Below are 25,945 nucleotides of genomic sequence, written 5' to 3'. Positions count from 1 at the left end.
CATCAAAAGGTTATTACACAGGGTAATATATTTTACGCTTTGAGTTTTTTAAATGTTGAACATTATGCCTTACAGCTAATGAAAACCCTGGATTCAGTATCCAGATATCATTTTTAAAATGTTTATTTATTTCCCTAAAACAACTTACTCAAATATAATAATAATAATAAGTTTTTAGTGGCAGATGTGATTCCATACAGTGCAAAACTGTGGTGTGATTGTCGAGAAAAGTGGACCTCCATGGCCCTCACGAGTAAGTTATACCAGGCGTGAGGTTCTTTATCCAGTGTTTCCTCATCACTATAAAAACAGCCACGCCAGCCGGCCCCCACAAAGTCTCAGTCTGTTTCATGCGTTTACAATCACCCACTGATCTCTGCGAGCATTTAAACTCTTTCTGTCGTGGATCCGCCAAAGTCAAAACAGCGATAAATAAAATTCAGTAACTACCAAGTCGACGTGTTATTTGGGCATCAGCGGGGGGGGCCGTGTGTGTATTGCCTCGTCCCCCCCCGTAGCAAAGCGACAAGTACTTCTGTACTCTCGGTAAGCTGCATATGTTTCTTACGCCTAACTCACTCATTTCTAGAATATCAGCCTATAGTTCACGAGTACCGCGTTCTTCATCAACATGTGCAAATGGGACAACAGGGAAAACATTTCCACTTGACATGCTGTGGCGGCGCGGTACAGTGTTTTCCTAAATTGTGCAGTCGGTAAACTGGAATTCGAGTTCAATGAATTCATGACAGCAGCGTTGCAGTGGGCGTAACAGCAGAGTTCCAACGGCTTGACTGCATCTCTCAAGTGAATAGATGATACTTGCTCAGCGAGTAACAACCACGATGCCGAGCTCGCGCTGCGATTAAGAATGTTCTGATTTTGTAACAAATTGTGTTGAGCAGTAGTTGTTCACCAGGACAAGACATGCAAGGAAAGTGTGTTGTTTTAGTTACAAATTAGTCAATTTATACCCATTACAAGAGTTCATGGCCCAGTTAAGTGTGATCTCGTTTGAAGCTTTGAGGTGGAGGGACTAATTGGGGATCGTTATTATTTTTTTTTCTTAATGCAAAAATGTAGAGGGCTGATCTTAACCCCGGGACACGTTTCTGGATTCTAATTATAACGTTAAATAATAGGCTTTGCAGTGAAATGCCCTGGAGGATAAAACGACACTCGCATGTGTCGGATCTGTGCCCTTTTGTTCCTTAACCTGTGTTGCCTCATTTACTCATTAATCCGGTTCATGCACTGTGTCCCTATTTTACTCAGTGATCTGTGTGGGGAGAAAAAAATGATACTGATATTACTGGTTTTAATGATAATTGATTCCTGCAAAAATTTTATAAAGTTCACTAATTATTTAACAAAACTAGAGAGAAGAGGGCAAAAGAGGTTTTGGCAATTGACATGCAAATAGTATATAGTATATTTTTCTTTTGCTGCGTTTTCCCAACTGTGCCTTTTAATAGCTTACATAACTTAGTGCATTATACATGTATCATAGCACCACATATTGTATTCTTTTTCTTCATATTGGCTTTTAATGAAGCCTTTTGAAAGTAGGACTTGCAAGCTTCTTGAGGAGGGCATTCAAATGAATCTACGACCACAGAAGAACAGCAGGGGTAAACCAACAATTGATCCAAATCAGCCTTCCTCGTAGCCGATGAGAGCGCAGAGCAAGTCCTGCAGCGACACGCATGTGAGCTCACTACGCTCCACGTAGGTCATCTCCGGGGAGAGCTGACAATAAAGATGAGGCTTGAGAATGAATATATTGCTCTCAGTTCAAATTGCATTATTTGAAGGCCTATTGGGAAGGAGGTGCAAGCACTTTGGAATTGGGGTTCTTGAACTGGATGGGTTAACAAGCCGGTGCCCAGCGTTTACACAATTTTTGGCCCCCGAAGCTTTTCATGTGTCAAATGAAACATCTGCTATTGTGATGCTTCTTGGCGAGTCCTCGTTCTCTTGCTCCTGCGGGGGCTAGAATCTGAAAAGAAGCCAGCCCCGTCTCCTGCTCCAAGAACCCCGCTGATTCTTGTCCCCTGTGTAAGCTGCCGGTAAATGAGGGGGCTGGTCATCTCGCACCCTGGGGCTCTACCTCGGGCTCTTCAGACCACCAGCTGTTGTGTTTTGAGTCATGCACCAGTTAGCATGACGAATCCAGAGCTCCAGTGCAAGGCTTTGACCTCACCATATGTTACACAGGTTAATTTGCCTCAATTCAAATGGCCGGCAGTTAATGTGGTGATGTTTAAATCTGGGATGTGACTAAAATGACAACAGTTCCACCTGACAAAGGTCAGGAGATCGAGTTAGCCTAAGTTGGAACCATCATCATTTGACTTGAACCTGCAGGTTGCAATCAGGACATGTCGCTGAGGCAACTATATAATATGACTTCTAATGCACATCTGACCTCATCACTTTCAATTTTTTAAAAACATTAAAGTAACAGTAAAAATAAGCTTTAAGCAGCAACAGATTGCTTTAATTTAGAAAACCTTATGGGGCTCTGTGTAACGCCCCACTCCCATGGGTGAGATTTTTTTACGCCATTATGTTCTTATTTCCGCATACAGGGTTTACTGGACATCGGTGTAAATCCTGTTTGGAAAATGCGTCACAGAAACTATTCAGAGCCACAGAGCCGTGCTGCTTACAGCACAGTTAAGGTCTGCTTTGAATTCAGAATCCATGCATGACTGTTTATTATTGATGTGTGTTTCAAAAGCTGTGTTTCCAATAAAAATATTCCAATGAATACAATTATTTTAAGAAGCAAAATGGTTGATTTCAACTTTGGGTTTGACTGAAAACTTGAAGGGGCCTGCCATATAACTTTCCCTATTTATGACTCACATACTGTACATGCAGTAACCTTCAGTTATTTATTATTTTTGCAAAATATGCTATTTTCTACAAAATCTAAATATTCCGATATCCATTTGATTTCCAAGAAGCCTTTCCGTTGAACCATATTTGGAATTTGATTTGATTTTGGCCCATTTGGGATACTGCTTTTCCATATTTTCTATTCATTAATAGCTTCTCATTTAGTCCAACCGGTGTAATTCTGTCTTTGTGCAAAAGGAAACACCTCCAGCATTTTTCGCTATGGAAAAATAAAATGAAAAGACACGATTTTTTAGCAAACCGGGATTTCAATCCAAACAAAGCATCAGTAACAATATTTAGTCAAACTGTCTATAAGACAACGGCGGCATTTTGGCTAACTATAATTTTTTTGAATAGTTGCTAAGTATGTTTATTTCCACCTTTAGTATGCTGCTGCCCCGTTTCAAGCCCACGGGCTGCTCATCGGACAGAAAGGAAGGAGGACATGAGGTGGGCTCGTGCCCACATTGTTAGTTTGAGCTTCACCTTCCTGTATTTGTCTATCCATTACTGTCACGCCTGGAAGTTACTTCAAAGTTAGAAAATCTTGGAGCTGCCTTCAAGTGTGCTAACATATGGCCCGTGCGATAGAGGGAATTATCTGGTTCATCTTGTTTGGATATATTCAATTTGGGTCCCAAGCCCCAGTGGAAATAGTTGAAAGTGGGGTGATTTGGTTGATGAAGAGGAGATCCAGATGGCAGAGCAGCGGTGAGATCAATGGAGCTTGATGCATGAATTCAACAGGCAGACAGATGTGATGTAACGGCAATCGAGCCTACCTCAAGTCTTAGGATGTTTGTCGACAAGTAATATCACCTGAAGACAGCATGTGCAATCCTCTCAAAGGTTGATGCGTTCATGTATTATTTTGTCATAACAATTGATTATTAGTCAATGATGACTAATCACACGCTCAACTAAAATATCTAACACAAAGGATAGATTGTGGCTTCATCCAGAATAAAACACATTACAATTATTCCCACATAAGTTATCATTGAAGGGATCAGTAACAGGGCAGTTTTTTTTATATAATGACAGAAAGTAGATGTTAGAATTTCCAAGAGGGTGACATTTTCAAATAGCTTCATCCAAAAAATTGTCTGAAATTCAACAATCTTCAGTTTACAACCATATGTGAAGAAGAAACGCTACATAATCTTCAATTTATAAAGCCAGAACTAGCAATTATTAAGTTCATAAAAATAACCTAAAAAAAGAACAAATAACAACACAGAGTCTCTTTAAGTACCATACTGTCAACTTTCCTCCAGTCATTTCTAAATTAGCACTGATATGCATTCATTTTATATTGTTTGTTTTTTATGAATCACTGCCTCAATGATTAATACTTTTTCATTTTGGAACTCAATATCTCTATGGTGAAAAAGACTGTTGGTAGACTCTGAATTTGGAAATACCTCTTATAAGAATGGAAGTAATCCTTCATACTTTTGACTTTAAAAGTTGACCTTTTAAACAGAACATATCTCCTGGCATAAGTATGCCAAGCATTCAGCTTCAGCTTTGATAAAAGAAGATGTTCTTTTGCTCAACACTATATAATATTCATACATCTTTAATTCTATTTCTGTGATTTAATTTCCTTTTAACCTCTCATCTAGGTCATGTCAGCTAAACAGAGGGTCCTTTTAATGTCCCCCTGCTCAAATGAAAAAAGGACTGCCGTGTGTGTGTGTGTGTGTGTGTGTGTGTGGCCTGCGCTGCTCCTGAGTCAATAGATCTCAAAGATAGAGATGTCAACCTTTCACGTGGAACTGATGCTCAGTCAGCCTTTTAGTCTTCACGTTCCAAGGTGTTAAACTTGGATGAAGTATTTAGACCACGGAGAGTCAACTGTTAGGGACTGTCATTGATGGAAGTTCTAGACTTGACATACTGACATTTTCGCCACTTTTCTATGGGCGAAATAGCCTTTAATTTAGAGACATGGATGTTCCTTCAACACATACCATTAAACCCTAAAATACAATAACGATGACTATGATCAATGAATTAGATGTTCTAGTCGCATGTGATAATGACATTAAGGATTGTGGTTGTCAGTGTGAATGTACTGTACATTAACGCTTATGTATGTGGATACCTCCACGTGTCCTTACATCAACCTTTATCTTACAATTAAAAACAGCTTCCTTCACTTACTAAAACACTGCAAGTTTAACTAAAGAAAAGGAATTTTATTCGGATCTATAGCTGCGCATGGTAGGGAGAATGGAGCACGGTAGAATTTTATATCAAAACATGATATACTTTTTCTAGGAAATTTATTTCAGTGATTGCTAATAAGTAAAATAAATAACCGGATAGGGATGTGTGATTTTGGTGTGTGGCTAATTCAGTGAATTAACTGTCTGACAAATCTGGTTGGTTAAAAAGTGGGAACGGATTCAACCTGCCAAACCCAAATATCACTAGACACTTACAGGTGTCTCCTGGTGGCCTTACATCTCATTAGTCTGCTCATTCTCCTCACAAATGTTCACATTTCAGATCAGTTATTTTTATTCAGGGTATTTCCACTGAGGAATAATGAACACTTAGAAGCTGAAAATGCAAAAGCAGTAGACCCTCATCAAACAAAGTGATATTTGTGCATTTAATTAGAAACATTTTGTATAATAATTCAATAGACACCAATTTTAAATGATGGATTGTAATTGTGTTGACAATTGAATTATACCCTTAAATGTCTCTCTGTGTCTGACTGCTGGGAAATGTGCTGTGTTTGTTTATGTTATGCGCCTTGTGGAGTATGCAATTCTGTCAAGTGATAGATTTTCAACATAATCAATGCAAAAAACTGAGCTACAGATCAAGTGAATTTTGGATATCATGAGAGACCTGCATGGCTCAAGTCATCTCAATGGAAAGAATTGAAACGTCAAGGGTATGGACTTCTGGAGGCCTTCTTTTGAAGGCAATGAGTCCCTGTGGCAGCTAGACTATAAGAGCAGTGAGTGGGCAATATTCCAGAGGCAGTTCAGTATGAGAGCAGAGCTGGAATCTGTTAGTAGATCAATGATAATAAATGTGATTCATTCAAGATGGTGCTTCCCTGTTATTGAGCTCAGCTCTGCTGTATTGTGAAAACCCCACTAACGGGCCGCAGTTGAAGATTTCTCGGAAACAGATAAAAACGAATCCAGATTCCAATCGTAACGCGGGTTAATGCCATCCCACCTGCTCTTTTTTATGCTCTCCGCCTTAAAGGGATTTTTAGAGAAGCACACTTGCAATACAGCTCACCGGCTCAGAGTATGATACATGCTGCAAAACTATGCAGAAATGAAATGTCATTTACTGCATCACTACACCTTTTTATGAATTTTCAGCATGGGTGAATAAAGCATTTTTCTCTCTTGACTTGGTGATCTGTTGGCTTGTTTGGCACGAAGCTCTGGCGAGGACGTCCTTACTTTAAAATGCTGGCAAGAGTGGTCAAGTGATGTACCAGATGGCATGGCCCATATGCAGTGTGCCCTTTGGCCAGGTAGACTAATGAATCCTTTTGGGAGTGAATCACACTTTCTGGCATCAGACCCTCCACGGGCATTGAACAGCCTCTATTCCCACAGCTGCCCTGAAATATTCAGCAGCTTTCACTTTTCCATGGAACTTATGTTTGTAGTTATGGGAATGAAATGAAAAAAAAAAAGTCTCTTTTGCATTTCAAAATCTCCCAAGTAGAAGATTATCGAGTACTTCTACCACCGTATGTTTCTATCAATGATGGAACCTCTTCAATCAGCTCTTTTCTCCAGGCATGGTGATGTTTTTGGAATGGATATTATTATTTTTTCTTTTTAATGCAGATTTTTTAATATAGTATAACTATATAAGTTTAATAGATAAATAAATGATTCTGTGAAATAAAGTAAGTTGGTTATAGTTGTAATTCCCTACTTTGCCGTGCTGTAGTTAATACTGTGTGAAAAAAATCCAGATGTGAACAAATAAATGTAATTATCCTTTTTATGCTTTCCTATCATGTTCGGTTAGCAGGAGGAGAACACCAAGGGTTACTTTAAAGACTACAAAGTAGAAGGAGCATAGTTTTGAATGCAAAGGACCAGCTGCTGGTGTTCTTCAGCGGCGGCTAACGTTGCCGCCATCGGCTCCAGCTGTTGCGTCAAAGCCAAAAATATTGGAACAAATTCCCTGCAATCCTTCGTCTGAAAGCTGTGGGAGCTTCTGAAGCTGTTTGCTTCAAGCTGTTGTTGAACGCAACAGGACTTCCTTTGTTATCTTATGACTCAAAAAATCACACTCCTTGATTTGTTGCATTGCAATCTAAAGAAATGTATATTTTGAAAAGTCTTGATAATGGGAAACTTTAGCCGGGAACCTCTCCAGCTAGTGAGAGATATGCGGCCCTGGTCTGTCCTTTGTCGGCATGCTACTGAGAATGCAATCACAGCGTGTGATTTAATGGAGATTCATGAAAGTAAAATTGATTTCATGGAGCAGAAGCTTGTGGTTATTTTCAAAGCCTCTGTTTGTTGTTGGAAGGGTTCATAACCAGAGGTGGCCAAGGGCCTCTATTTCATTTATGACCCTGTGACATTCATTTATTATTTTATTTTTAAATAAATTATTATGAAATGGCCCAATGGGAAATTTCACACCTTCCAGAGAAAAACCTCAGTTGACCAGTGACATTATACATATAAGTGCATATATGTGGTGCTTATAAGTAATGGTTAACACTCTTAATTTTGTATTATTTTGTTATATCTCACGCGCTAATCTTGATCTACCGTGGAAGCCTTAGGACGTCCTAACTACAGCTTTGAAGCCTCGTCCCCGTGGTTCCCTTTGAAGCCTTTTCATGAATGTCCCGGGACCAATCGGAGGTCAGCGCGCTCTGTGACTATGGAGGTTCTACACCTTGCAGCGCAACAAGACAAGACCCACCTGCTGACAGCCACGTGGCTCGGTCAGCGTTGTTAAGCCATAATAAACACTGTGTACTATCCGCTTCACCACGAGATTCAAAAGTGCATTTGCTTTGAATTGAGGCATTTGCATAAAAAACATTATTTTCATGTTCTCCCCTCTGTTCATGGTATTTGTTGCCTTTGTGCTTTCTCTCCCTCTATGTTAGAAGTAGACAAACGTTTCAGCAAACATGGCCTAAATTCTTTCAACATGCCAGTGCGCCCTTCAGTCCTCCCAACCTCCCGCTATATTTCATGTATAATCATGTATAATCATGCATTTGCATTACATTTTTCTCTAGCTAAAGCATGTTAGAAGCATACTACTTTTTTAAACCGGATTTCTACTTTACGACCCACTTTCCATTATCTTGTATTACTGTATGAAAATAAAAAATCCATTCTCTCCCTTTACATCCATTTGTAATAGTTGTCACTTATATAAGACTCTTTGATGCTGAGGTATTGGCTTGTGTGCAAATTAAATAGCCACTAGTTTTAATTTCATCCATTATAGACCGACAATTTCAGAATGGAATTAGATATTTATATATGTAAATATATACTCAACTTTGGTCTAAAAAATCCAAATGGTACTTTAAAAAAAGTTTTTGATGAGAAATACACATGGAACAGCAATACTTGTTTGGCTTGTTTATACATAATGTGTGTGTGAGGGAATATATTACATTTTAGAAAGTTATTTTGGTTCACAAGCACGAGTCATGTTATGATATTTATTCTCTGAACTAGTTTTTCTCTAGAATTCAAGTCGTAAGTTTCCACACTGTCAGCTTTTAACATGTTTGAAAACCGTAGTCTCAATAGGGCATCTGCTGTAACTGTTGAGCTGTTACTTCACATGGCTGTCCATCTCACCATTGGCTCTGCCGCCACTTTTAATGAACCACCAGTTAGAATGAAAGGATCGTGAATGTGCCGTCCTTCACGGCTGCCTTTTAGACATGACAACCGCCTCTGCGTGTGAATGGAACCTCAAACAAGCGGTCCATGCTTCTTCGACGTCGAGGGACGTGAAGCCAACGGCGGAATAAAGCCCACTACATGATATTAGTTCTTCCTAAATCTCCATATGATAATACCTCAAAGTCCATTGACTTTCTGCCAATGGACTTAAATTCCTGACTCTGATATTTAGCAGATCAGATGGTCTGTGGTTAAACATAACACTCAAATTAACATTCATAATGGGTGAACTTTCTTCTTCTGTGAAAGGAGCTGTTCGTCAGCAGTGATCGGGCCTGCGTGAGCATTCTCGGAAACTAGTCAGCAACTTCCCTTTAATTGCAATGCTACGCTTCAATCGGGTTCTGCACTCCGTGAAGATTGTGATCCACAGGAGCCAAACACACATGTGCGTCAAAGAAACTCAACGAAACAACCAATGTGTGATTGCATTTGTAAGATGGACTATATTTCTTGTGCCCCACTCCCTTCTGTGTAACATTTAAGCCAATGGCAGATTGTTTCACTGGAAAATCCCTGCAGAAGATTAGCATCCGGCCTTAATTCTTTTGCCTCCTGTAATTACATAGATTTAATTATGTGATCAGTTTGTTCTGAGGGAAAGATGTGCAGCGCTGCCCCTCTGACATCTGTAGTCGAGGCAGCTGCGAGGACACTGGTACATTAGTGGGAATCAACGCATCATTTTGCAGGGGCTGCATAACTATTTGCTCATAAGACGTAGTCAAACATGTCTCTGAATAATGTTTTATGTATGTGTGTGTGCTGGTCTGTGTTTGCATGTGTTGATCCATAAATTTGTGATCAGGCTCGGCGCATCATGAATCATGAATGTAGATGGATGCGCCTAATGTTTGAGATACAGCTGTGTTGTTTAACATCTAAGTGGGAGCAGGCTTTTTCTCCGCTGTATGTGAGCAACCTGACGTGACACTTGTATCCTCTTTAATAGATTAACACTTCTGCCAGGGCTGTCTCCGCAGGCTTACATTCAGTATGTAATTCTCTGCTGCTCGCTCGGTTAAAACAAACCGTACACTCTCCCTTCCATCCACGCACGCTGACTGACAGAATGTTACAAAATGGATAAAACACACAAGTGTTTTTAAAGCAAATGTGCAAACGTTTCAGCAGCAGTGAAATAATTGTTTACAGTTTTGATTTGGCCGGTCATTTTAGCAGATGCTATGGATATCATCTGGGAATGTTCCCAACTTCCTGCTTGCTCCTCTTCACCTGCATTTTTGATAATGTTAGCGAGAAAAGCAGTGTCGTGGGTTTTTGTTGGTGCTGTTGTTGTTTTGTGTCTTGGTGCTGCACTTGCTATTAGAATTTCCAAAATCCATTGCTAAGGCTATGAGCATATGGTAACATTAAGGCTTATTAAGCTTAATGATTTATGTAAGCATGCAAATCTTTTGCATATCGAGTTCCTTTAATCTTTTTGCAGCTGTATATAAGGGCTGTAAAATGGAACTACACCACATGAAATGTGTTAAGTAGGTACATTTGTTCCCTTTCATAACATATTTAATTTAAACTAATTAATTTTAAAAACGACCTTGATTTATTTACACCTGTCATGAAAGCGCACACAATTGATTTATGTAATTTGCCTTTGGAAATGTATTTTTTATGGCAACATCCACCATGCTTCCTTGCCCCTACGGATGTCCCTGGGTTTCTATAGCTGCACCTTCTGTCTTCATTTCTGTTGACACTATTTGTATTGAGTCGTACAGGTTTAACTCAGCACGACCGAGTCTGAGCACATCTGTGATCTTGCAAGCGTACAGTGTATCGGCAGCTTGGTTTCAAATTCCATCTTGGGTGCGAACAACCCACTGGAGCGGGACAGATATGGTGCAGTGAGCCAGAATCCCATCTAGATTTGGGGATGATTATTCACCTAGGTAAGCCTTTATGTTTGTTTTGTTCGTTTTAAATGGAGCTCAAAATGTAAAAAAAAACATCCAGAAAGTTTTATCAGTAAACGTGTAGAGTTATTTGGACTATTATTTTGGCATTACCGCTATCTTCTGTAAATGCTGCTGTTTCCTTTAGTCGGTATCGTGGTAAACAGCCAGAAAAGTACTTGTGAGAAAAGGAGAGACAGAATAACATGTGAAAAGTCACACGATTACAAACGTGCAGCTCACACTCCTACCTGCTGTTGACAAAGTCATTTTTATGTTGACTGATGTAACAGCAGCATTCGCGTTTTTCAAAGTGTTCAAAGTAGCAGGATATGTCAAAGTATGTGTTTGTACAAAAAACAGCCTGAGAGAAATACAGAAGGCTGTACCTTTGAAAAAGAAAGGCACCGGGGTTTTCTTTTTAAGTTGTCATTTGCACTTACGGAATTTTCTATTGATTTTTTTCTTTTTCTATTTTTCGCCAACCTTTAGTTGACGACAGCTGCGTTGTACTCACTTTGACAAGTTACGTCAGTTTGTTGCTTTGACGGAATCTTCCCACTGAAACGGACGCGCTTCAGGGTTGCAGAGCTTCATAATGCAGCGAGTGAACGTCCCCTGAAGTTATCCATCATCATGACGACAAGTCGTACTCTTGTGTCCTGGTCCACACAGCTGACAAGAGGTCCTTTCCTTTGTCATTTGCCAAATGGCTAATTCATGCCAGTGGAAACTGACTCCGAGTCAGCCTTGTCCCCCACTCCAAAAGAATGTGGTGGACCATGTTGCACTACTACACTTTTAATAATGTAGCGAATGAAAACTTAAATGGAATCAACACGGATACAGCACAAACTATGATGAAGAAATACCTGAGAAGACAACAGAGATTTATGTAGAAGATGAAGATGAAATAAAACGACGTAGCTGTGCTACGGTTACCACGAGCTCCCTAGACAGCACATTATTGTTTGTTGAACTGATTGGAGCTCGGAATGAGGATTATCACAGAGTTGCATCTCCTCAGATCGGAAACAGTGCGTGACAATACCGTTGCATTGCCAAAGGGTTACAACCTGTCCGTGTACTAAAGGAACAAACAAGTCTGAAAGAATCACCAAATGGAAATCGACTCCTCCATTTAAGCATATTTTTTTTGTTTTTAAGGAGTTTGGTCTCAGTGTCCAGGAGGCTTTCTTCGTTCCTCCAGAGACAATAAGCTGGTGTTGAACTGTTGATGGTGTACCTCATTACTGCAGCATGGTGCCTCTCTATGGACTGATTAAGGATTAAGCACATTTGAGAGTACCAGCACGTACACACTGCGTCCTTCTTGTTTCATTATCCATGCAGAGCTCCTTCATCTATAGCTTACTGTATATGCATGCTGAACACCAGTGGGACTGTCAAGGCTTGCTTTGTGTAGTAGGATCTAGCAAAAAGAGGTGCACAGACATTTTCTCTTCCCCTTCCTTAAAAGTTAATAGGTAGAACTTGTTAAAAATAGAAAATAAGCCCAAATCTTTCATCGGGCGGCTGGCCAGACTTATTTCTTTTGCTAAACTCTGGGATAATGATGTCTTATGCTCTCAGTAGTAGAGCAGCAGGAGGGAAGATGATACAACAAGTATGCAAAAAAATGTATCACCTCTAAAATGTATATATTCTACTGTTAGTAACGAGTTGAAGACGGGGATGATTATTTTCCAAATAAATGGCCCAAATATCTGCATATGTTACTGCAGAGGAACATTTTTCATAAAATATTGTACTTATAATGATCAATGCACTTTCACATGTCCTCTTCTGACTAACGAGTCCATGAAGGAGCCCTCACATCCACCAATAGGCTCCAGCTGCTGAGCGGCTTCCCACGTTAGAAACGTTTGACAGAAATGACGAAAAACAAAAACCCTGTAACGTAAAAAAATGTTGAGATATTTTGTAAATGGATCAATGCACACATGGTTCTCTTCCTGTGATTCAGGTCACTCAATTTCATTTTCTCATTACTGGCAGTTGATGATGCTTTGGGGGACAATTTATTTGGTTATTTTAGCGGTATTGAAGGTAGTTTTCGGAGATATACAAGTACATTTATTTGTGTAATAATTGTGCAAGGTTTTATTTTTAGCATTGGCTTATTTGCTATCAGAGGTACATCAGCTCAAAACTCTTCTCAGGCAGTATTTAAAGCAGCTTTGGCAGAGATTTTAGTACATATTACTACATATTGGTACATATTGTACCTCACGATTTAAGGTATTGTACCAGGTGCATTGTACAGGTATAGTTAAGGTTTGTATTATCTGTGATGTTGCTCAGTGCACATATCAGATATCCTGTCTCTAAATTTAGATACGTGTTGTGTCCCTCATGGAGTCACTCTTATCCTAAACCCATCTTTGGAGTGGTTTGGAGTAGTGCTTTATTAAACGAAGGGCTTTCTCCTCTTTAATTTCTCATTTCTCCACTTGATACTAAAAAAAGCAGCTGCCCAGTGATGCTGCCATGCTCTGGGATGGATCTGTTATATGCATGATGGGTCAAGTCTGGCTTCTGTCTGATAATGATGTGCATTATGTCTGTAGAAAATAATTTTGGGGGGTTTCATCAGACAGAATTTGTTTTCCAGCCTGCATTCATTTATGTTACTCGTATAGATTACACGCTTTTAGACACACAGAATATTCCACAGATGGGAGAGTGACCCTTCTTTTTAATTATCATTTTTTCATATGTGTGATGTTATTTGCTGATGGGGATCTCAGTTTCTAAATATTTGAGTTATTCAATACCCTCCCTCTAATTGGACTTGTGTTTTTGAATTACATAGACATTTCTTTGGTCAAGTTTACACTCTGATAAAACACTTTTAATTGTCCTAATGTGCATTCAAGGATATCATTCAGGTATTTCTACACCACATTATGCACAAAGTAAAGTGTTAAAGACTGTAAGCATTTTCATATCTTAAAGCTAAATAATATAAACACTCACTCATATTATATGGGGATCATGATATGGGGACGTTCTGCCTCTGCTGATTTAACGAAATTAAAAAACAAAATAGATAGCTGGCTCTTTCCACTACAAACTTCTTTTCTATTGAAGTAAATGGTGTGAAATCTCCAAAAAGATGACTTTTATTGGACTTGGGGCGGCAGTATCAGTGGTGGAGATCACACAAACGCTGAAAATAATTGGGGCTTTCAGTAGATTGGAATATTTTGTGTCAGGGGTCAACAAACACAACAAATACAATATTTTATCGCATTAATCTTGGCGAGAATAATTGCATAGATGAATGCGTAAACTTTGAAATCATGCCCTTACCGGAGTGTGCCCATGTCCGTTGTTTAGTGTGCGCACCCCTTTGTCTGTACAAGGCTAATCTCTCATTCTGCTGTAGAAAACTACACCATGTTGTTGGTTTGCAGCAGGGGCCGAATGCTCAAGGACCTCTAATGGTTGAGATGACTCACACCTTTTACTACTTGTTTCATGCTGCCATTGACTCCTCAGTCACTCCGAGCCCCTCAGCCAGTAGGGGCCGTTACAGTTAACGCCGCCGAGTGCTTCAATGACACCCTGCAGCCACAGTGGGTGAAAAAAGTTCCCTTTTGTACGGTATGTTTGACGAGCTGCTAACAGTCAACAACAAATACACACTTCTTGTTTTGCACAATAGTGTGACGTGTCTTTTACGACAACTTCTGTTTGAACGAAGTGTGTTTAGATAGATGTCTGCAAGGGGAGTCAGCTGATTGAGTTGTGTTCATTCAGCAGAGGTTGTTGCAGATTCACCTTCGAGGATCTGCACTCAACTGAGTTCATTTTTTGGTGTTAAACAAGCAAGCATCGGAGCACACTCTGTGATTCAGAAATCCATTTTCATTTATTTGAAAATGTGTCTCAAATAAGTCGGATGATTATAGTGGGAAATTGGTCAACATAGTTTTTACTTTTTGTTGTGGTGGCTCCAAATGACCCCCAACAAATCAGTCAATGCTAGTTATAGTCTTTGCAATCTCTAGAAGCAGGAATATTTTTTATGAATGCACTGCCATTCATTTGATGTTTGTTACACTGATGTACACGAGCTCAGTTGCCATGACTACAGTACTTTGAACCGATGTACACTGAAAACCCTTGTACGCACTGCTACATCAACGATTCTCTCGCATGATAGCAGGTTGCCGTCCAATATCATCCATCCCAATTTGTTACGATCTGTCCCTCTTTGATAGTTTTGTTGATTAGAGTCCCAAAATCACAGGGGAGTTTTATCAAAGTCTTTTGAAAAACCCAAACCTACGTTTCTGTCTCCCACAGGTGAGCACCTGCGTGTCTGTCCACAGGGACACACCTGCTGCACATCCGAGATGGAGGACAAACTCAACCAGGAGAGCAAAGTGGAGTTTGAGAACTTGGTCGAGGAAAGCAGCCGCCATATGAGGACAACTTTTTTTTCGAGACATAAAAAGTTTGACGGTAAGATATATCCGCTGACATAAAAAGTTTCATCTGTTCCCCACTGATGCCAGAACTAAAAATCACTGGTTAATTTTTAATGATACATTATGTATGATTCTATTCTTGTGCGATGTCTTTCTCTTGCCACATATCACCATCTACCTCATTAAAGATATCCCAAGTCTAGGTATCACTTCTGTTGTTCAACATATACTCAGACAATAGGCTTTTTTTCTGAATGACGGATGGAGCATTGCACAATGTGATGCTGCTTTGTGTGACTTGGACCAAAGGAGGAACTGTGACTGATAGAACAGGACAGCACTAATGTGGCTCTGTGGTGAATACATGTTACTGTATAAGTATCATGACGCACAGTGTCTTTGTGCTATTATGAACGAGCTGCTTGATTTAAGTTCTGCCAGGACACTCTTACATGTGCACCATGTGCTGTACTTTGCATGTTAAGGTGGCGAAAGATGTTTACTTTCTTCTGCTACTTTAGATTCTGGTTGCCTTTGAAAATTGATAAAGATAATGAGAACATGAATTTCAGTTATTCTTATCCTAAAATATATTTGCTACTTCTTTTCCTTTTTTTTTTTTACTCGAATGAGTTTGCGTTCCTGGTAATTGGTAACAGTAAATGATCATGTTAATCATCAGGATTATTCTCACGACTACAGGATTTTCCATTTTCAAAGTCATTCTTTGGTGAGAAACTTGAAAAAATATAGTTATTTGAAAGAGGTGTTTTACAGCAATATGAACATCATCAGTAGCAGCCAACAATAAATAATACAAACTGGTAATTAACTCAAATGAGTTTTTTCAAGACGGTGATGAAAAATATATTTTGCATACCAGCTGCTGCAAAGAAATAGCAAAGCAAAGTGTTTAGTTTTGACAAAACGTTTTCCTTGACTGTGAATACCAAATTTGTCTCATATGCTGTTTAAAGATGATCAGTGAACTGCAGCCATGACTCTATGTAGCAGAAAAATCAATGAGCCTTTTATGTATCTCAGACATCTGCAATTCTGGAAAGTAATGTGAGGTAATATCTGTGTGCAGATGCTAGACGGTTATGCAGGGCTTCAATATGAAAAACTGACACTAATAAATGTAGAATTGGGAAAATGTCTTTGTCCTTGGCAAACTGCATGTCAAAAACCCACACCCTTTTTTTCTCTTTGTGTGATATCAAACTGAGAAATGACAATCCCTGCACCAGAGAGAATACAGCTGGAATAAGAGAGACGAGCGGTTCGCTTGGCCAGAAACATTCAAGAATAGTTACTGCCAAGTATTTCAATGCACAGCGTTGAAATATCCATCTGTCAGGTTGGCAATCAACTGAGAAAACACCTGCATGTCCCTGCCAGAGCCAGATTCAACTGCTTTTGTTTTAAATTAGAATATCAGTAGTATATTTATACAAATGCCGAAGGACTCATGAGAGAGGTTTTTCATTGCTTCATTGAATAATCTAAATAATATAATATATCTTATCCCAAGTCAGTATATGTCAAAAGCTGCATTTCAATCACAAACAGCACAGTTATTTCCATTCATTTTCATGATGCATGTGGTGTATGAATTTACACATAATATTGTAAATGAGGTATGTCAGAGGCATTGATTTGGAAAGTTATTTAAAGTAAGTTCTATTAAAATAAGAGAGATGTTGAATGTGGGCATCGCTGGTGTCACTCTTATGCATGCAATGTTACTAGAGATGCCCCGAGCCAATGCCAAGGCTCATCCGACACCTGCTGAAGTAAAGCCAACCTAATTCTGATCCTTTCTCTGATTTTTCCATATCCGCTCACTGGTATAGTAACCCTGCTCTCCATTACTGTATTTCAGCCAACTGTAAAATCATTTTCTGCATATGCAAGGGGAAATGAGAGCCTGTGAATGTTAACGATTGGAGACGCTGAGGTTAGCAAAATGCTTTTTTTGTTTCACATTCGGAAAAAGCATATATATACAGTATATACTGTATATGTATATTCAGGTCATAGTTCACAGTTGTTAGGTCAGGTCATATGAGCTGTCACTAATTATTTCAGTGAGTTGTTGATATGTTTGTTGGGTTGCAGCAGTTGTCTCCACTGAACATATGATGGTTTCATTTGGGAAGGAGCTCCACTCTATAACGGCACGCTGAGTGTTTCTGCAGTTCACACAAATCCAACAAACTGAAACGTCTTCTCTTTAGCTGATTGTGCCACAACAATTTCATTCACATTCGACAATAAAACTTTCATTCACATGGTTTTATTAATTCAAGCTTCAAAGATTAATATTTTAGAAGCAGGCTCTTCAGCATTTGGATAGAGAAGCTCATGAATGAAATAAGGTGTGTCGGATTAAGTAGGTCACAATCGGTCAATGTGTCACGTATGCAGTACATTAAGTGGGCATTTAATTAAATGAAATACTGGATTGAAGTCAGTATCCGCACACACTCAATATAAAAAGACTCATAGTTGATCAAGGACAACAAAGAAACTTGAATGGGACTCCCCTAAAGCTTTATTGTCCTAAACCCTCATTCTGTGATGCTGTGTAACTTATTATTGTTTACCTTTAGTTGTTTTAATGAGTTTTCCTACTTTTTTCAATCTAAAATCTTTTTTACACAGGCAGTTAAGATTCGATCTATTTCATTTAGAGGGAATACGTTTTTATAAAGAATAGACATTGAGAGGCCTCGTTAAGCCCTTATTTTGTGACACAGAGCAGAACTCTTTTCTTATTCTGAAGGATTATGTTGGAGTTGGAGTCATGTTTCTGTATGTGCTCCCTCTCTGGAATAAATCATAGCGTGCTGCCATCTTTTATCAGACACATGTGATAAGTGGCAACAAAATATAAATATATAAAATATAATCACAGTTGATACAAATGTTTGAAACTCATATGATGTGATGCACAGAAGACGTTTTGCTCTTCTTTGAAACTAATTGGCAGCCACAGGTTCAGCAAGCCAGATGGTTTGAAACGTGCAGCAAAATCCTGTGTATTTCTATATTAATATTTCAAAAAGGTTGCCTCAAGACTAATGTCCATATATCTGAGCTGTTGAATGACACTGGTGACATAAATCACTTGTGCAATTTCCCTCTTTTTTCACATGTCCATATCGCCAGGCCACTCAACATCACATTCCTTCTCCTTGCGTTAAGCTCCCTCCACCTCGTGGGGTTTGAATCATCCCTCATCAATTTTACATGCCCTCATTTCTGTCCCCAGTTATTTATAGGGCCCTATTATGAAAACTGTAACTTACTTTTTGATTACTGACTGCTTCCCCTGGAGGCTTGTGGACTTTAATGCATTATTGAGCAATCTTGAAGCCATAAATGACTGTTGCACACTAGAATTAAGGTTTGGGTTTTCTGAATGTCCAATCATCATGGGCAAGAAATCGTTACCCCCCCCACCCCGCCCCCCGTATCTCCCAGTGGGCCTTATATTCTCCCAGAGAGACTTGGAGGGCGTATATATTACAGCCCAACTGATGGACAGTATGGGGAAGGAAACTCACAATCCAACTCTGCAGTGTCGCAAGTCTGCATATCTTTAGCTTGCAGACTTGCATTTGATTCAATTAGAAAATGGTAACATCTCTTTGAATTCTGGTCTGGAATTATATTGTATAGAATGTCATTATTTTAGTAACATTCTATACAATAGCGCGGTAGCGCTGGTTTGCAAACAACTTTCATTAGCCAAGCAGTGTTAAGTAACATGACGCCGTGGTTGGCTTTCCCCCTGCCTCGAATATCCTTCTCTCTCTCTCTCTCTCTCTCTCTCTCTCTCTCTCTCTCTCTCTCTCTCTCTCTCTCTCTCTCTCTCTCTCTCTCTCTCTCTCTCTCTCTCTCAGGAAGGAAGGAAGGAAGGAAGGAAGGAGTGCTGAGAGTACGGAGCGTGGTTGTGAGAGCGGTACTAACGATCATCTTTTGATCTGGTTTCTGGATAGTTGTGTATGAGAGTGTGTTGTGGTGTGTAGGGGCCACAGGACTGTGTGTGCATTGTGTGATTGTTTTGTCTGTTTGGTGCAGTTGGGCAGCGTGTGCTGCTCGGCGCGCTAAGCGCCAGCATGGAGCTGCACAAGCTAACCAGGAAACACGGCGTGAGGATCGCGCCGTGTTTCCCGTGTTCAGCGGAGGACTGCAGCCTGGCAGTGGGGGAGTTAGTCGGTCACAACAGCGTGAAGTCCGCTGCTAGGATGAACAATGCTGTGGTCATTTTCTTAGATAGCGTAATTAAAGCAAACACGGTGGTGGAAAAAGGGATCGTGGTCTTTGATACGTATGTACCTGTCTTTCCTCTAAGCACACCGGCAGTTAAAGTCACCGTGTCAAACGTTCCACCTTTTATTAAGGACGAGACAATAGTAAGAGAGCTATCGAGGTATGGGAAAATAATGTCTCAAATCAAGAAACTGTCTTTCGGGTGCAAGTCTCCATTATTGAAGCATGTGGTGTCACATAGGAGGCAGCTATACATGATACTAAATAACAGGAACGAAGAGCTAAACCTTGTGTTCAAACTGCGAGTGGAAGAATTTGACTATGTCATTTTTGCAACCTCCAACAACATGAAATGTTTTAGTTGTGGGAGAGAGGGTCACCAGAGCAGAGCGTGTCCTCAAAAGAAATCTGCTGAACAGGACAGCACCAAGAAAAACCCAAGTCAGAAGGACAATGAGCAGGACAGAAGAGACAAGCAGGGCGGACAAGAGCAACACCAAGGGGAGGCAGGTGGGGTGCAGCAGGTGAGCAAGGAGGGGACGAGTGGGGTGCGGCAGGTGGAAGGAGAGGGGACAGAGGTGGGTCAGCAGGCAGAGAAAGAGGGGACAGAGATGGCTCAGCAGGCAGAGAAAGAGGGGACAGAGATGGGTCAGCAGGTAGAGAAAGAGGGGACAGAGATGGCTCAGCAGGCAGAGAAAGAGGGGACAGAGATGGGTCAGCAGGTAGAGAAAGAGGGGACAGAGATGGGTCAGCAGGTAGAGAAAGAGGGGACAGAGATGGCTCAGCAGGCAGAGAAAGAGGGGACAGAGATGGCTCAGCAGGCAGAGAAAGAGGGGACAGAGATGGGTCAGCAGGTAGAGAAAGAGGGGACAGAGATGGGTCAGCAGGTAGAGAAAGAGGGGACAGAGATGGCTCAGCAGGCAGAGAAAGAGGGGACAGAGATGGGTCAGCAGGTAGAGAAAGAGGGGACAGAGATGGGTCAGCAGGCAGAGAAAGAGGGGACAGAGGTGGGTCAGCAGGCAGAGAAAGAGGGGACAGAGGTGAGCCAACAGGTTGGAAAAGAGGAAACTAAATTGGTCCAGCAGGGAGAAGAAGAGGGGACAGTGGTGGTGCAGGTAAGCGCACAAGACAACAGCCAAGTGTGCACTGGAGGACAGGTGGAGACAGGAAAGAGACCGAACACAGGAGAAGGAAAAAATGGGAGTGAAAATGTGGTGAAAGAAACTGGACTGACGGGCAGTGAGGTGGATATGGAGGCAGATGAGGAGGTGATTAAAATCCCCCGTTTAAAGAGAAAGACGAGGAGTAGGGAAAGCTCACAGGCTAAAAAAGTGGCAGTAAGCACGACACAAGGAAGCCAAGGAGCAGAAGAGGGTGAGTCCAGCATGGAAGAGGACTCGGTTGCTGACAACGAGGCCGGCGCAAGGCCTTGTAGCCGTAGGGTCACCAAAGAGTACAGTGTGGGGAGAATAAAAGCTTTTTTACAGAAGACAAAAGGTGAAAGGGGAGTGGAGTTAGGAGACTACTTCTCTGACGAGGAGAAGCTCGCTAACATATTAAAAACACATTTAAGCAGCAAAAGCAAAGGAGGCTTCACAACAAAAGAAGTCTTCAGGGTAAAAAAGATAGTTTTAAAAATTAATAAGGAAATTGAAAATGATGAAGGGGACGATGAACATTAGGATCGCACAGATCTTCCTCAAGTTAAAGTTTTGTTTGTTGTTTTTAACTTATTTAACTATGAGTCTGTTAAATATATGCACACTCAACATGAACGGAGCCAGAGACTCTGTGAAAAGGTCCCTACTTCACCAGATAATGGAAGTAAAAACTGTTGATGTGATGTTTCTACAAGAAACTCATAGTGACTCGACAAATGAGACTGATTGGAAGAGGGAGTGGGGGGGTGAGGTGGTGCTAAGTCACAAGAGCAACACCAGTGGGGGGGTGGGGATCCTTTTCTCCAAAAGATGTGCCCCGGAGGACCTAGAAGTGGAGCAGGTGGTGGAGGGCAGGCTGCTTGTGGTGAGGGCAAAACTAGAACGTTTTAATTTCATCTTTGTAAATGTGTATGCACCTGTCTCTGGGCCTGAACGAGTGGTCTTTTTAAACATTTTAAGCAGTACACTGAGCAGAGTCAAGGTGGAGGACTTCTTATTTCTAGGAGGGGATTTTAACTGTACGGAGGACGATGCCAAAGACAGGAACCACCAGGAACCTCACAGGCCGTCACAAAGAGCACTGAGGCAGTTGGTAGAGCAACATGAGGTGGTCGATGTCTGGAGGAGGGGAAACGGAGACGAAAGACAATACACATGGGCACATTCCAGAGGGAATTTAATGTCCCTGGCCAGACTGGATAGGTTTTATTGCTTTAAACACCAGTTCAACATATTTAAAAAATGCAGCATACTGCCTGTTGGGTTCACTGACCACGCTCTGGTTCTGTGCAATGTTTTTATCCCAAACGTGAGGGCAAAAAGCGCATACTGGCATTTTAACACGTCCCTCATAGAAGATGCACATTTTAAGGAGGTATTTAGGTTTTTTTGGAACAGTTTTAAAGAAACAAAGCATAGTTTTACGTCTTTGAAACAGTGGTGGGACAGGGGGAAAGTTGAGATAAAGCAGCTCTGTCAACAGTACACTCAAAATGTCACACGGGACATCACCAAATCTATGAGAAATCTGGAGACTGAAATTGTGGAACTGCAGAAACTAGCAGAATCCACTGGAAATCGAGGTCATATTAAAGATCTCAACTCTAAAAAATCTGCTCTTGCAGACCTGCTGGGCACCAGGGCTCAGGGGGCGCTGGTCAGGTCCAGGTTCATGGCTGCAGCGCTAATGGATGCGCCCTCAAAGTTTTTCTTCGGTTTGGAGAAGAAGAACGGGCAGAGGAGAGTTATCCACGCCATACGCTCTGATTCAGGGCAAGAACTCAGAGACACGGAAAATATCCGGAGAAGAGCAGCAAGTTTTTACTCAGACCTGTACTCTGGCGAGTATGAGGACAATAACAAACTGTTTGACTTTTTCTGTGGAAGGCTACCAAAGGTCCCGGAAGAGGTGAATGCCGGGTTGGAGAGTCTGCTGGTAGCAGGTGAACTACACTCTGCTCTGCTCAGCATGGAGGGCGGCAAGGCCCCTGGAATAGACGGGATCCCGGTGGAGCTGTATAAAGAGTTCTGGAGCGAGATGGGAGAGGATCTTTTATCCGTGTTCAACGAGAGTTTTAAAGACATGATGCTACCGCACAGTTGCAGAAGGGCAGTGATTACTCTCTTACCAAAAAAAGGAGACCTGCAGGAAATGAAGAACTGGCGTCCGGTTTCCCTTCTGTGCTCAGACTATAAAATCCTGTCCAAAGCACTGGCCAACCGGCTAAGAGAGGTGATGAGCGAGGTCATCCATAAAGACCAAACCTACTGCGTGCCTGGTAGGAGTATACTGGACAATGTGTCCTTAATTCGTGATATTTTGGACATCTCTGGTTCTTTGGGCATGAGAACTGGTCTCATTTCATTAGACCAGGAAAAGGCTTTTGACCGGGTTGAGCACCTTTACCTCTGGAAGACCCTAGAGAGTTTTGGCCTCAGCCCAGGTCTCATAGCCATGATTAAGGTGATGTACCAAGACATTGAGAGTGTGCTGAAAATTAATGGGGGCCTTAGCGCTCCCTTCAAAGTGTGTAGAGGGGTGAGACAGGGCTGCTCTCTCTCAGGAATGCTGTATGCACTGGCCATCGAACCACTGTTGTGCAAAATCAGAGCAAACATTGGAGGCCTGGTTTTAAAGGGTTTTAATAAAGGTTTTATTTTATCAGCGTACGCTGACGACGTCGTCATCTTTGTTAAAAACCAGAAGGAAATCACCGCACTGAGCACAATTGTTAAAAACTTTGGCACCTTGTCAGGCTCAAAGGTAAACTGGGCGAAGAGCGAGGCACTGGCAGTAGGGAACTGGGAGCAGGGTCTGCCCAGCCTACCGGGGGGGTTGACCTGGAAAAAAGACGGGTTAAAATACCTTGGTGTGTATGTGGGGAACGATTGCATGGTAAAGAAGAACTGGGAGGGGGTTGAGGAGAAAATGAAGGGAAGACTGGCTAAGTGGAAGTGGCTGAAGCCACAGATGTCATATAGAGGCAGGACTCTGATAATTAACAATCTGGTAGCCTCAGCTCTGTGGCATAAGCTGGCCTGCATACACCCTCCTAAAGGCCTCACACAGAAGCTACAGGCCATCCTTACAGATTTCTTCTGGGACAGGCTGCACTGGGTCCCGCAGAGTGTACTGTTTTTACCCAAAGAGGAAGGAGGGCAGGGGCTTGTGCACATTGAAAGCAGAGTGACCACTTTTAGGATTCAGTTTTTACAAAGATATCTCTCAAGTCAGACGGAAGTGGTGTGGAGAGGGGTGACGGACTGCATTTTACGGACGGCAGCTGGTCTGGAACTGGACACCGCACTTTTTCTAACCGATTTTAACCTTTGTAAATTGGGTGGATTATCGCTATTTTATCAGTCACTCCTGAAAGCATGGAAATGTTTTAAATGGGAGAGACTAGGACCCACATGCTCCATACACTGGCTGCTTCAGGAACCACTTGTGTTTGGAGCCAGGTTGGACATCCAAGATGACACGACACCAGGGCTGACCACCATGCTGTGCTCCTCTGGAACCACCACCCTGAAGAGACTGGTGGATGTAGCTGGTCCTGAACTGGCAGACGCATCGGCAGTAGCATCTCGACTCGGGCTGAAATCCATCCGGCAAAGCAGAAGGATCCTGAGCAGGTGGGCAGGGAGGCTGACCGAGGACGAGATGGAGATGCTGCAGCAGTACGGAGAAGGAGAGGAAACGCCACATGCTACAGATCCCTTTCCGGATCTAGGATTAATGCCGAACCTGGATGGGGCCCTAGGACCACTATTCCAGGAATCTGATCGAAAACCCATGGATTTCCACATGGTGAAGGGGAAGGCAATATACAAAAAGTGTGTGAAAGCGCTTAATAAGAAAAAGTTGAACCACAGAGCTGACACAGTGTGGAGGCAGAATCTGAACTTGGACATTGGCGTGAAACCCGTGTGGAGGGTTTTATACAAACCTCCCATAAAAAAGAGAACGGGAGATCTTCAGTGGAGGATACTACATGGTGCCATTGCGGTTAATACTTTTATTTCAGTTATTAATCCCACAGTTTCCAAGAGTTGCCCTTTCTGTGAAGAGGAGGAGACTGTGTTTCACTGTTTTTATCATTGTGTGAGGCTCTGTGACCTGTTTAACACACTGAAGAATGTTTTTAAAGGGTTCGGTGAGACCTGGTCCAGGGTCACATTTATTTTAGGAGCTAGTTACACAAAAACGAACGCCGCAAAAGGGAAACTGCTCAACCATTTGGTTGGAGAGGCAAAACTGGCAATCTACACCAGCAGAAAAAACAGAGTAGAAGACAGAGTAGGGCAGGAGGCCCTGAATATCTTCATTGCAAGAGTCAGAGCCAGAATCTGGGTTGATTTTAGGTTTTTTACTAGCATGGATAACATGAAAGATTTTAATGAAAAATGGTGTTACGGGGAAATAGTGTGTTGTGTGCCTGGAAAAGAACTAGTTTTTAAACCTCCCTTCAACACGATGTGAGGAGCCATAGGCTTGCAGTGCATTTTGTTGTCGTCTGATTGCATGTTTGTTGCTCGTTTTATATTGTTTTATGTAAAATAAAGGTTTTCTAAAAATCTCTCTCTCTCTCTCTCTCTCTCTCTCTCTCTCTCTCTCTCTCTCTCTCTCTCTCTCTCTCTCTCTCTCTCTCTCTCTCTCTCCAATAATTCAGTTTTGAGTGGTGCGAATGGTATCTAACAACATTACGTGTATATATGTAATGTATATTACAACTGCATTAATAATGGCTCCAATTCCATCCAATTGTGATCGGATTAATCAAATCTCAACGTAGTTCCCCTCACCAATCGATTGTGTGAAAACCTTCTCAAATAATGAGGAATAAGGGAACAAAAGTTATCCTCACAACAGTTGCATATATACTGTATTTTATTGTGTTCCTTCCTAGCCGGAGGCCACAATATGTTGATTTGCATATGGGGATTATTTAAATATGTTTTGTTTTATAATTGGGATTTACATTTATATAAGTTTCTTGTTCTCTGCAACTTACAAATGTTTGCCCACTAGCTGTAGGTGAGTGTGAGTTTCAGAGGTTAATCGACTTGAGTTGAAGAGGAACTTGACTTCAAGAGTCTCACCAAGAATTACGCTCTCTGTTTGTTCTCGTTGTCTAGTAGATGCTCATTAGGCTCAGTTTGGTTGATGCTTTTCTATGGAGACCCAGCAGAGATTAGTGTGTGTGGTTGGTTGACTAAAGTCTGGGTTGAGCAGCAGCCTTGGATGACTGAGCGCTTTGATCCTGCCC

The 25,945-nt window shown here is 41.4% G+C and overlaps 1 protein-coding gene across 3 annotated transcripts in view; it reads left to right on the top strand.

Annotated features, from left to right (window-relative positions):
* gpc6a (glypican 6a) overlaps nucleotides 1-25,945 on the top strand; it is a 97,426-nt gene that overhangs the window by 7,113 nt on the left and 64,368 nt on the right. For all 3 annotated transcript variants that reach the window (XM_037490227.2, XM_037490238.2, XM_037490220.2), the window contains one exon: nucleotides 15,110-15,268. In XM_037490227.2, coding sequence (XP_037346124.2) covers nucleotides 15,110-15,268 — 159 coding nt within the window. The remainder of the gene's footprint in view (nucleotides 1-15,109; nucleotides 15,269-25,945) is intronic.

The sequence above is a fragment of the Pungitius pungitius genome, chromosome 4 (assembly GCF_949316345.1).
Source record: "Pungitius pungitius chromosome 4, fPunPun2.1, whole genome shotgun sequence".
Lineage (NCBI taxonomy): Eukaryota > Metazoa > Chordata > Actinopteri > Perciformes > Gasterosteidae > Pungitius > Pungitius pungitius.
The sequence above is the reverse complement of the archived record's forward strand: the minus strand, read 5'-3'. Positions and strand labels throughout refer to the sequence as shown.